Below are 13,831 nucleotides of genomic sequence, written 5' to 3'. Positions count from 1 at the left end.
CGGTACAAGCGATTTGACTCTTTCATGGTGAAGCATGGGTTCTCCAGAAGTTTGTATGATTGTTGTGTTTACCTGCAAAAGCTTCATGGGGGAGATTATATTTATCTTCTTTTGTATGTGGATGACATGATTACTGCTTCAAAGAGCAAGGTGGAGATAGATAGGCTAAAATCTCGACTTGGTAAAGAGTTTGAGATGAAAGACATGGGAATTGCAATAAAATACTAGGTATGGAGATTAGAAGAGAGAGGTCAAACCATTGATTGTTCTTGATCTAAAAAGGTTTCATTGAGTGGGTTATTGTGAGGTTTAGGATGCATGATGGCAAGTCAGTGGTGACTCCATTGGCTCCACATTTTAAGCTTTCTAGTAAACAATCTCCCACTACAGTTGAAGATAAGACATACATGGAGCGTGTGCCTTATGCTAGTGAAGTCAGTAGTTTGATGTATGACATGGTGTGTACACGTCCAGATATTTCACATGCGGTTAGTGCGGTTAGCAGGCTCATGACGAACCCATGGAAGGCACATTAGGAAGTTGTGAAATGGGTCTTAAGGTATTTGAAAGTAACCATTGATATTGGTTTACGCTTTGGTGGAAATACATGTTGAATTATTGGATTTGTGGATTCAGATTATGCTGGTGATCTGGATAGATTTCGATCTACTATTAGTCATGTGTTCAAAATACATGGCGCTCCAGTTAGTTGATGATCGATGCGACAAGCAACAGTGGCACTTTCTACTATAGAGGCTGAGTACATGGCTATAAAGAGGGTGTAAAGGAAGCACTGTGGTTATGGGGTTTTTTTAGATGATTTGGGGTTTGAGCAAGATTATGTAGACTTGTGGTGTGATAGTCATGATGGGTTTTATGCATAAGAAACATTCCTATGTGCTCATACAAACCCTAATGCTTGGATCTAGGTTTCACTATTGAACATGCTTTGATTCCAAGACTTACAAACCCTAATCTAGCATATAAACAACATAACTAACATATAGAATCAGATCTAGATGTTTACCTCTTCAATTGTTGGCTTAGATCTTGTATATCTTCTTCTTTTGAGCCTAGAGTCACAAATGCAACTCCTCTAATGGTTCACAAACCCCACAAGCAAGAAGGCAATATGAGAGAGGAAGAGGGAGGCTAGAATTCGGCCTAGGATACTCTTGGAATCAAGTGGTAGCCGAATTCATGCCCTAGGGGTCATATTTATAGTTACAGATTACTAGGGTTTCACTCTAAACCCTAATGGACAGCTTAACCACAAAGCAGTCCATGGAACCTTCTGGAATAAGGCCCTTGGACGAAAATATGATGGTTACCCATCATAATTTCGTTCCCCCTTAAGCCCATTAGGTTTCCTTAACCTAAAACTCAACTATCACACATTTGACAGTTTATACCCCTTTATTCAATTAATCTCTTTTGACCACTAAATTAATTCTTAATTAATTTATGACCAATACTAATTAAATAAATATGATTTCTCCTTTAATATATTATTCTTATAATATATTAATAAATCATAATACTCTCTCTTTCTCCTTAAATTACCTTGTCAAGTTGCTATGGAGAAGGCAACCCAAAAGGACCATGCACAACCGGGTCAAGTACATACCAAATATAGTTACGGGCTTAGACACTATTCCAACAGTCTCCCACTTGGATAAGTCTAGTAAGTATATCTCACATATGACTTCAGAATCCGATTAGCAATCGTAGCTCTTATACTTCGCTGTCAACTCTGATCAACTTGTCCTTTAGATAAGGGATCGTATAATCCTCTGTTCTGGATATTATGCTGACAATGCTTATTGTCCAGCAGTAGTTCCTTGATTTCTGATTTGTTTGACATAGAATTTAGTTGAACACATCAACTTCATTCTGACCGGGCCCGGCACATAAGTCAAACCAAATCATCAAGTGGCCAATATATCACTTTTATCCTCATAGAATAAAAGGAACAGATCAACTTCGACTCATATGCATCTATCATTTGCTAATGGATCACACACAATAATGTGTTTTATAACATCAAGTTACTGATGCGTTTACACATTATCAATGTATAACCAACCAGCAAACAACAACCATATCTCTAAGTTTTAAGACTATATGATGTTATCACTTTGCGATCACTTAAGATAAGACACCACTAAGTGATACAGCAAACTCGGGTTTAATCCAATGCTCAACTCATATTCACAAGCATTCATGAACTTTGCAGCAAACTTTTGCTATGTCCAAAACCTTTCAGACAATCTACAAACAATTCATGACAGTCTTAATTCATATCTACTTCCAAAATATGACCGACTGTGGACCTTTTGAATAATCATATCATTCAGGAAGTCAAAACATGCAAAAATGGAAACAATAGATAAATAACCAACATAAGATAGTAACTTTACTCATAAATAATACAATTTCATTTATTCATCAAATGTCAAGTACAAACTATCTATTACACATTTCCTATCTAATCCAACCTTATATCATCCTTCAGCCCAATGCTTTTAGCGTGCTGCAAGTGTTTGACCCTACTCAGTCCCTTCGTAAGGGGATCTGCTGGGTTCTCTTCTGATGATACCCTCTTCACAACGAGGAGTCCCTCTTCTACCCGATGTCTGATAAAATGGTATTTTTTGTCAATATGTCGAGATCTGCCATGATCTCTCGGTTCCTTGGTCAAGGCAACTGCACCTTCATTATCACAGAAAATTTCCATCGGCTCTTTTATGGATGGCACAACTCCAAGGTCTCCAATGAAGTTCTTCAACCATATAGCCTCCTTTGACGCTTCGCTCGCCGCAATATACTCTGATTCGCACGTTGAATCAGCTACGGTCTCTTGCTTGGAACTTTTCCAAGTCACTGCTCCTCCATTTAGGGTAAAGACCCAGCCCGACTGTGATCGGAAGTTATCCCGATCCGTCTGAAAACTAGCGTCACTGTACCCTCGTACCCTTAAGTCATCACTCCCACCGAGGACTAGAAACCATTCCTTGGTCCTCTGAAGGTACTTAAGAATATTCTTAACTGCAATCCAATGTGCTCTACCAGGGTTCCCTTGATATCTGTTGACCATGCTCAAGGCGAAGGCCACATCAGGGCGAGTACAAGTCATAGCGTACATGATAGAGCCTACTGCGGAAGCGTAAGGTACTCGACTCATATCAGCTATCTCTGTCTCTGTACTCGGGCTCTGAGTCTTACTCAGCTTGGTATTACTTTGGATTGGCAACTCCCCTTTCTTGGAATTTTCCATACTAAAACGCTTTAGTACCTTTTCCAAGTATGTATCCTAACTGAGTCCTATCAGTCTCTTTTCCCTGTTTCTAACTATTCTTATTCCCAGAATATAAGCAGCCTCTCCGAGGTCCTTCATAGCGAAACATTTCCCAAGCCAGGACTTGACCTCCTGCAAGGTTGGGATATCGTTTCCTATGAGTAGTATGTCGTCGACATACAATACGAGGAAGCTTACTATACTCCCACTGGCTTTGACATACACACAAGATTCATCTTCGCTTCGTAGAAAGCCAAACTCTTTAGCCTTCTCGTCAAAACAAAGATTCCACCTGCGAGATGCTTGTTTCAATCCATAAATGGATTTCTCAAGCTTGCATACTCTATTTGGATGCTTCCCATCGACAAAACCCTCTGGCTGATTCATGTAGACATCCTCAGCCAACTTTCCATTAAGGAAAGCGGTTTTCACGTCCATCTTCCATATTTCATAATCATGAAACGCAGCTATGGCAAGCATCACCCTAATAGACTTTATCTTCGCAACTGGCGAGAAGGTCTCATCATAGTCAACTCCGGGAGTTTGAGTAAAGCCCTTCGCAACCAATCGCGCTTTATAAGTATGCACTTTCCCATCCATGTCCGTCTTCTTCTTGAAGATCCACTTGCACCCGACTGTCTTACGACCCGGTACATTATCAACCAAATTCCAAACTTGGTTGTCGTACATGGACTGAATCTCGCTGTCCATAGCCTCTTTCCATTTTGCAGACTCTGGGCCTGCCATGGCTTCCTTATAGCTGCTAGGTTCATCCAAATTTACTAGTGTACTATCACTAATAAATGTATCCCCTTCAGTAGTAATATGAAAACCATAAAACTGGGGTGGAAAACTAGCCCTAGTGGAACGTCGAAGAGGTAGGGACTCGTCAATAGGTTCAACAGGAGTTTCCTCCTCAAGTTGAGTGCCAGTGTCTGAGGTTCCTTCATCGCTTTGATCTTGAATCTCTTCAAGTTCAATTTGCCTCCCACTGTCTTCTTGGCTTATTAATTCCCTTTCTCGGAAAACCCCTCTTCTAGCAACGAAGACAACATTGTCACTCGGTCTATAGAAAAGGTATCCAAAAGACTTCTGCGGATAGCCAATGAAATAACACTTCTCACTACGAGGTTCTAGTTTGTCGTGAGTCTCTCGTCTTACGAAAGCCTCGCAACCCCAAACCTTGATATGTGCCAACGAGGGAGCCTTCCCTGTCCACATCTAGTGAGGAGTCTTCGAAACCTTCTTGGTGGGAACTAAGTTAAGTATGTGGGCGGCAGTCTCTAAGGCATACCCCCAGAAAGCTATTGGTAACGAAGTCCGACTCATCATAGAACGAACCATGTCCAACAAGGTCCGATTACATCTCTCAGCCACGCCATTCAATTGTGGCGTTCTCGGAGGCGTCAATTGCGAAACGATTCCGCATTCCTTTAGATAGTCGTGAAACTCAAGACTTAGGTACTCTCCTCCTCGGTCTGACCGAAGCATCTTGATTTTCCTGCCCAGCTGATTCTCCACTTCATTCTTAAACTCTTTGAACTTTTCAAAGGTTTCCGACTTTTTCTTGATCAAGTAGATATATCCATATCTACTATAATCATCTGTAAAAGTCACGTAGAAGCGGAAAGCATCCCTTGTGGTGGATCTAAAGGGTCCACACACATCGGTGTGTATGAGATCCAATAAACCCTCACCCCTTTCACAAGTGCCAGTAAAGGGTGACTTGGTCATCTTCCCAAGTAAACAAGACTCACATGTGTCATCATCCCTAAGGTCGAATGACTCCAACACTCCATCCTTTTGGAGTTGGGCTATGCGTTTCTTGTTGACAGGGCCAAGGCGACAATGCCACAAGCATGCTTTGTCTAGACTAGTAGACGAATCAATATTCAAAACATTATTTCCAAAATTATCAACAATCATCATAGATTCATAAATCCCATTACAAGGTAATGCATTGAAATAAAAGACACCATTCAAATAAACATTAATAGAACCATTATTATTATCAAATGAATATCTGAAACCTTGTCTAAACAACCCGTGAAAAGAAATAATGTTTCTTGCCATATCTGGCGAATAACAGCAATTCTCTAAATCTATTCCTAACCCATTACTCAACACTAAAGAATAAACACCGACTTTGGTCACAGGCGAAGATCTTCTGTTTCCCATAATCAGGTTCATCTTCCCATGCTCCATCTCCCTACTTCTTTTTAGGCCCTGCAAATCAGAACAAATGTGGTAACCACATCCTGTATCAAGAACCCATGAAGTAGTAAATGATGAGTTATTAGATTTAATAGAATACATACCTGCAAATGTGGGCTTGATCTTCCCATCTTTTATGTCCTGCAGATATTGAGGGCAGCTTCGCTTCCAGTGGCCCTTTTGGTGGCAATAGAAGCACTCTGCTTCTTTAGGATCGGAAGAGGGTTTAACGGAGCCAGCTTCGGTCCCACTTGAGGACGAACCATCACGGGGTTTCCCTTTATGGTGGCTCTTACATGGAGCCTTCCTCTTTTTTCCCTTTCCTTGACCTATTGCCATCACAGGAGCGGCCACAGCAGGTGACGGTGCAACGGATTTGTCTTTGAGGTTGCTCTCAGCAGTCCTCAAAAGTCCTTGGAGCTTGCTCAAGAAGACCTCCTCTTTGTTCATATGGTAGGTCATCCTGAACTGATTGTAGCAGGAGGGCAAGGAGTGGAGGATTATGTCGATAGCCAAATCCTCATCAAACTTAACATTAAGTTTGAGAAGACGATCAACATACCTCTGCATTTTCTGCAAATGAGAGGTTAGGGATTCTCCACTCCCCATCTTAGCGGTGATCATGTTGGTAATGATCTCATAGCGCTCTTGCCTCGCGCTCTGGTGATACCTGTCCAGCAAATCCTGATGCATTTCATATGGATACATGTCCTCATAGGACTTTTGGAGTTCGAGGTTCATGATGGCCAGCATGATGAAGTGAACTTTCGTGGCATCACGCTCGTGGGCCTCAAAGGCGGCCAGTTCCTCAGGAGTAGCAACATCTGGGATGATCTTCTCAAGTTTTTCATCGAGGACATATTCTTTGTCCTCGTAGCGTGTGATCATGCGAATGTACCTCATCCACTCGTTGAAGTTTGAACCATCAAATGTCACTTTTTGACACAAGTTCATCAACGAGAATGACCCAGAAGCGTTGTTGTTGTTGTTGTTGTTGTTGTTAGCAGACATCTGAAAAAGAAAGGAACAAAGTTTGATTAGAAATGAATCCCTAATTAAACACCCAAATGAGAAATTAGGGCTAGGATCCAACAACATTATTTACAACTTAGAAAGGGATGCCGTACTCTAAAAGTAAATAATTTGAAGGTAAGTGAATGACGATTCACTAATTCTCACCATGAAAAACGAAAAAGCAATTTAGGTTTTAAATGTATTGAAAACTCCTAGATCTTTGAGATTCATTGAACTTTTCAATGGCATGTTTAAATCTCGATATGCATTTCAAATTTGCGACTGGGATGCCGAGGATCGCAAACAAATTTGTGAATAACCATGCGAATTAACGTGGTGCACTCAATCTCATTATCACCTAATCAATGTGCCGGTAAACGACACACGCTCCATTGATCTATGACAAACATCGAGTCACCCTTCTCTACCTATGTCATCCCCAAATTGATGTGCCGGTTAACCACACGCGCTCCATCAACGTTTGACAAGGGTACAAAGTGTAATTCCATGGATTAGCATCATTTTCACATTTTACCCTAAAGTAACTAGGAATGGGAATTTGCAAAAAAAACATGTAGTTACTTTATATTCAACATTATACTTTTAATGAGGAGAGGGTTGCCCTATCCTACCCGTTCGGCTAACGACCCTCCACCAGTCAAGCAAGCGGTAGGTGTGAGTGTACACCCATTAAGCGCCATTTTATAGGCAGCAACCTTATACCCACCTTATAGACCGGCTTCGTGAATGAGGCCTACTAACGGTAAGACTAGCATTTAAGTTATACCTATATATATATATATATATATATATATATATATATATATATATATATATATATATATATTAATTAAGCTTGTAATATATAATAGTATAGGGTTGAATTTTAAACTTGTAAAATTCTAAGGGTTTGAAATTTAAATTATTCAAAATTAAACTTTTAATTACAAAATTCAAATTTCAAAACTTGAGGACAAGTTTTGAACTTTTCAAAACATAAAGGGATCAAATAACAAATAATTCAAATTAACCAATTAATTTCATAATTATATATATTTGACCTAATCTCAATTTTAGTCATTAGATAATTACCAAATAATTTTTAAATAATCCATATTTATCACATGAATAACTAATATTTAAAAAGATTTGAAATTATCTATTCTTTTGGCAAGGATAAACACTTAATATAGATAAAATTCGGATTTTAACTTCATAAAACAATTAAGTATCAAGTCCAAGTCAAAACAGCAGCCAAAAACCCGAAAAACCCTAATTCTGACGAACTGACTCGCCGAGTCAGGCCTGGACTCGCCGAGTAGGGGCCAACTCGCCGAGTCCAGGTAGTGACTCGCCGAGTTGAGTCGGGCAGGGACCAAAAATCGTTTTCTCAGCAAATAAAGCAGTTAAGCATCACATACAACTGAAACTAATCAAAGCTCTGATACCACTGATGGGTTTTATGCATAAGAAACATTCCTATGTGCTCATACAAACCCTAATGCTTGGATCTAGGTTTCACTATTGAACATGCTTTGATTCCAAGACTTACAAACCCTAATCTAGCATATAAACAACATAACTAACATATAGAATCAGATCTAGATGTTTACCTCTTCAATTGTTGGCTTAGATCTTGTATATCTTCTTCTTTTGAGCCTAGAGTCACAAATGCAACTCCTCTAATGGTTCACAAACCCCACAAGCAAGAAGGCAATATGAGAGAGGAAGAGGGAGGCTAGAATTCGGCCTAGGATACTCTTGGAATCAAGTGGTAGCCGAATTCATGCCCTAGGGGTCATATTTATAGTTACAGATTACTAGGGTTTCACTCTAAACCCTAATGGACAGCTTAACCACAAAGCAGTCCATGGAACCTTCTGGAATAAGGCCCTTGGACGAAAATATGATGGTTACCCATCATAATTTCGTTCCCCCTTAAGCCCATTAGGTTTCCTTAACCTAAAACTCAACTATCACACATTTGACAGTTTATACCCCTTTATTCAATTAATCTCTTTTGACCACTAAATTAATTCTTAATTAATTTATGACCAATACTAATTAAATAAATATGATTTCTCCTTTAATATATTATTCTTATAATATATTAATAAATCATAATACTCTCTCTTTCTCCTTAAATTACCTTGTCAAGTTGCTATGGAGAAGGCAACCCAAAAGGACCATGCACAACCGGGTCAAGTACATACCAAATATAGTTACGGGCTTAGACACTATTCCAACAAGTCAAAGTGCAATTCACTTAGCTAAGTATCAAGTTTATCATGCTTGTACCAAACATATAAATGTCAGATATCATTTTGTGTGGGATGTCATAGAGGATGATGATATTTCTCTTATGAAGGTGCATACATATAAGAACCCATCAGACATGTTAACCAAGGTGGTATCAGGTGGCAAGTTTAAGCATTGCTTGAATTTGCTCAATATTAATGAGTGTTGATTGCCCTCGAGGGCAATGGCCTTGCGGGGAGGTTTCAGGGTGAGGTGGAGTTATCACCCAGTAAAGTGAACTATGGTGGCTTAATCCCAGGTGAGGGTACGTAGGCAACCATGGTCAAATGGTGCAACCGGATTGAGTTTTACATTTCAAGGTGTGCAATTTTTCTTCTTTGGTGTATGGTCCAAAATTTTAGGTGTATTAAATCTTGTTCGAGGTGGAGAATTGTTGGTAGTCAGCTCAAGTGGTCTATCTAGTAATCTTGAGACAGCTCTAATGAGCTTGAGACAGCCCGACCCAGTAACTTAAGTTTCTGACCCAACTGTTTTGGCCCAAAGTTAAATATCACATCCTTATTTGTTATGCAATTCTCAGTGAAGAGAGGTAGGGTTGAGTGTGTGAGAAGAACATCATGTATTTTGGACGGAAAAGTAAGGTGAATTGCTTAACCTAATACAAAAGACTCTCTCTTCTGGTGTGGATGTAGGCAAATTTGTTGAACCACGTAAATCTCTTGTTTCTTTCTCTATTTACTTTCATTGTTTGGTTGTTGTCATTGCTTGATTTTAGATCCAAAGGAAAAAAACAGGAATCTAAGTTACACAAGGTTAGTTGATGTTTTTCGTTTGATTTCTACATTGTTTTTGCCGGAACAACACCAATCCAAATCAATATTACAACCATATAGAGGTGACAAAAAAGGTATCAAACTAGTCCCAAGCGGTTTTCGGAACGATTCATTTTTTTGGGCACCTGTCATTTTTTTCGGTCTTTTCTTTTTTGGACGGCTCTTTTTTGATTTGGCTTTGTTCTAAACCAATTCAGTCTTGTGGTCTTTGCATTTGCATTTTTCAATTCAGATTCGTGTTTCAGTTTTTTATGTGTGACCATCTTAATAACATATAAAATTTGACTCCCACGTAAGAAAACAATATGAAACATGTTTGTTTCAATTAATTAATTTCATGCAAAGTAGGGTTTAATCAGGGGCATTATAAACAAACTTCACCTTGAGACTAAATCTTTCTTCAGCAACATAAACCAATTCAACTTTTAACAGGAAGTAAAAAAAAAATATGTCACACCATTAATTAGGAGGTTTTTTCGTGTTATTATGGGTTTTTCTTAATCCTATACATTTTGGGATTCTCCATGTAAGGCTATAAATAAAGTCATTATGATGTTTTATTTATTTATTTCATTAACCTTTTCTTCTCCTTCAATGCATCAACATTTCAAGTTTCTTGTACACCCCTTCTTTTTAAAGTTTATTAAGTTCAACAAGTGTCATATATAGTGGTTTTCCTCTTTTCTGAGTTTCCACTTTATATCTTTGTATTCATCGGTTGTTCTTGAGTTTAATATTTTACAACAAATATAACATTTAAGATTAAGCCAATGATTACCTTGTAAAACTGTAGGTTTGGATATGCAGTAATCACCTCATGATTTATAACTAAATTGTTAAGGATAATAACCAAATTTCAATCTTATATTTGAAATAAAGTACAACTTGATTGGTTACTGTATTGTATATTTGTATGTTATTTAAAGAGCTAGGAGATAAGAAGGATGAATATGAGGGGAATGTGTAAATGAAGAAGTTAAAAGAAGATATACATGGTGGCAAAATTGTGAACACTGAAAGCTAGCTACTGACACCAAAATGGGTTGCCCACAGCCTATGATATTCAATGAACTTAGGGATCAATAAAAACAAATATTCTTTTTTTTAAATATTTCATTATAGTTTACTGCATATTGTAAGAATTAAATGGTAAAGTTTTATATATAAAAATAAAAAAAGATAATTACTAGTTTATCCATCACTCTTATTTTATATTTATATCTAAGATAGTTTTTCAAGTTTCTCCTAGCAGAATCATCGGTTCAGCAACACACGTAAGAATATATAATTACGCTATTCTCTCTGAAGTTCCAGTGGGTATATCGCATATACAGCTTAATTAACACCCACAGAGATTGAGCCCAGTAGTCTAAAAACGGCTCATGTTCTCAACATTTTCTACGGATTAACAGGAGTACAGGACCCAAGCCCAGCAGGGAAGGGAGGGTACCACAAACGAAGATTTATGATAGGGTATTGCAGTACCCTGCCACGTGTCGAATAGTCATGGTTGGTTAATGATAAGACATTCCATCCTTTCAAAACGTTTATGTGGACATGATGCATGTAATGTCATCAGCCACATGATCCAATGGCCATTACTACCTTAGAGCCATAGACTTGTTTTTGTCCGTTAGATGGCAAACAGCATTATATATACCTATTAACCAATCGCGACTAAAAGCACTCATCGGATTCTTGAAGTCTCATTCACCATATTAAATGGCGTCCATCTCCTCCTCCGCTGTTGCCACCGTCAACCGGTCCACTCCTGCCCAAGCTAGCTTGGCGGCTCCATTCACCGGTCTCAAGTCTAACGTCGCTTTCCCAGTTACCAAGAAGGCTAACAATGACTTTTCATCCCTCCCCAGCAACGGTGGAAGAGTGCAATGCATGAAGGTATATATGGTCGATGAACCATAATTATAGATTTTATTTTGATTACAAACATTCGTAAGCATCAAATCAGTTTACATTAATGTTTTATATATAATACGTACAGGTGTGGCCACCAATTGGGTTGAAGAAGTACGAGACTCTTTCATACCTACCACCATTGTCCGACGAGGCATTGTCTAAGGAAATCGACTACCTTATCCGCAACAAGTGGGTTCCTTGCTTGGAATTCGAGTTGGAGGTCTATTTTTTATCATCTTTTTATTAACTTAATTTATTAATTGATTATATATAAAGAAAACATTATTAATTCATCTAAAGTGAGTATTTATATTTGTGGTATAGCATGGTTTCGTTTACCGTGAGCACCACCATTCCCCTGGATACTATGATGGACGCTACTGGACAATGTGGAAGTTGCCTATGTTTGGGTGTACTGACTCAGCTCAGGTCATGAAGGAGGTTGGAGAGTGCAAGAAAGAGTACCCCAACGCCTTCATTCGTGTTATCGGATTTGACAACGTTCGTCAAGTGCAGTGTATCAGTTTCATTGTCTCCAAGCCCCCAGGCGTTCTCTAAGCACCAAAACAAACCTTCTTGCCTAGGATGCACCGAAATTGATCAGTATCCTAAGGCTTTTTAAGGCCATGTTTAATTTGTGTGGGGTTGGGTTAGACATTGAAAGATAGAAACTTGGAGTTGGCGCCAAGATTGAGTGGTGTGAGGCTTTTCAAAACCAATCTGGCTTCAAGATTTCTTGATTGTTATATATTTATCATATAAATTGAATTTTACAACATATATCGCTATATATAGACCCCTTTGTGGTGCTAAAGACATGTCGTATACGTTTTAATTCATGTCATTTGTTAAATGATATATGTTTGTCATGTTTAATTAGAGTTTGTTAATTAATTAGGACATGATTCATGACTGATACTTGTCAATCATGAAGTCGGGCGAGCGAGTAGAAGGATTACTTGATTTACTATAATAAGCATTAATATGAGCAATTTTTGCACCCCAAAAAACTAATAATATCGGAAAAAACTATTCTTAAGGTTTTCTTTAAAAATAAGTTGTTTTTTTTTTTATTTTTTTTATTTTATTATGTAAAGCTTTGTTAGTAAGCTTTGACTTTAGCTTTTCAACTTGTTAGTAAGCTTTCACTTTAGCTTTTCAACAATTTGGTGGGTCCTTAACTTTTCTATCAATTAGAAATTGACAATTAAAGAATAGACACATTAAGTTTTTTTTTAACCGGCAATAATTGATATATATTAATGGAAATAACCTCACTATCAAGTAGCTAGTAGAGAACAATGCTGTACAATAAATCAGCAAAATAAAGCGGAAAAATTCCATATCTCCAATCTAAACTATCATTTTCTTCCCTATGTTTAACTCACATGTATGCCAGTGACTTTACATCAGCCACTCTCCTCTCCGACTTCCTGACAATTTTTTTAAAAGTCCTATCATTCCGGGCAATTTATAAACACCATATGGTTCTATATAAGATCGCTGTTAATCTACATCTCTTCTTTGGACAATTGCCCCATGTAGATGCACACTTTATGATGTCCAAAACTGAATGAAAATCCGTCTCCGGTAGTCCATACCAGTGAAGAACCATCCAAAATACTTCCCTCGCCAATGAACATGTTGCAAGGATATGGTCACCTGTTTCTTCTGTCAAATTGCAAGCACCACAAACAGTTGAATCCATTGTAACGCCTCTGGTTTTGAGTGCTTCAGCTGAAGGAATCCGATTTTGTTTCGCTCTCCAGATAAATCCCATAACTTTTAATGGGGTCCGCTTAATCCACGGGAAGATCCCATCACATACCGCGAAGGATGCTCTTTCGATCCTGTCTCGAAGGGCTGCCAGTGACTTTACATCAGCCACTATCCTCTCCGACTTCCTGACAATTTTTTTAAAAATCCTATTATTCCAGGCAATCTATAAACACAATATGGTTCCATATAAGATCGCAGGTAATCTACATCTCTTCTTTGGACAATTGCCCCATGTAGATGTATACTTTATGATGTCTAAAACTGAATGAAAATCCGTCTCCGGTAGTCCACACCAGTGAAGAACCATTCAAAATACTTCCCTCGCCAATGAACATGTTGCAAGGATATGGTCACCTATTTCTTCTATCAAATTGCAAGCACCACAAATAGTTGAATCCATTGTAACGTCTCTGGTTTTGAGTGCTTCAGCTGAAGGAATCCGATTTTGTTTCACTCTCCAGATAAAGCCCAGAACTTTTAATGGGGTCTGCTTAATCCACAGGAAGATCCCATAACA

General features: G+C 38.4%; 1 protein-coding gene across 1 annotated transcript; it reads left to right on the top strand.

Annotated features, from left to right (window-relative positions):
- Positions 1 to 11,287: 11,287 nt before the first annotated feature.
- Positions 11,288 to 12,325, top strand: LOC111908248 (ribulose bisphosphate carboxylase small subunit, chloroplastic-like). The gene is made up of 3 exons (XM_023904080.3): positions 11,288 to 11,517; positions 11,621 to 11,755; positions 11,860 to 12,325. Exons 1-3 carry the CDS (start codon positions 11,341 to 11,343, stop codon positions 12,091 to 12,093), a joined length of 546 nt encoding a protein of 181 aa, XP_023759848.1. The 5' UTR covers positions 11,288 to 11,340; the 3' UTR covers positions 12,094 to 12,325.
- Positions 12,326 to 13,831: the final 1,506 nt, after the last annotated feature.

Source organism: Lactuca sativa, chromosome 2 (genome assembly GCF_002870075.4).
Source record: "Lactuca sativa cultivar Salinas chromosome 2, Lsat_Salinas_v11, whole genome shotgun sequence".
NCBI classification, from domain to species: domain Eukaryota; kingdom Viridiplantae; phylum Streptophyta; class Magnoliopsida; order Asterales; family Asteraceae; genus Lactuca; species Lactuca sativa.
This window is presented reverse-complemented; position numbering and strand designations above follow the sequence as displayed.

Coding starts and splice junctions, on each gene's coding strand:
- LOC111908248 (XM_023904080.3), top strand. CDS start 11,341: ATGGCGTCCATCTCCTCCTCCGCTGTTGCCACCGTCAACCGGTCCACT. Junction 11,518..11,620: donor GAAGAGTGCAATGCATGAAG/GTATATATGGTC, acceptor TAATACGTACAG/GTGTGGCCACCAATTGGGTT. Junction 11,756..11,859: donor GCTTGGAATTCGAGTTGGAG/GTCTATTTTTTA, acceptor TTTGTGGTATAG/CATGGTTTCGTTTACCGTGA.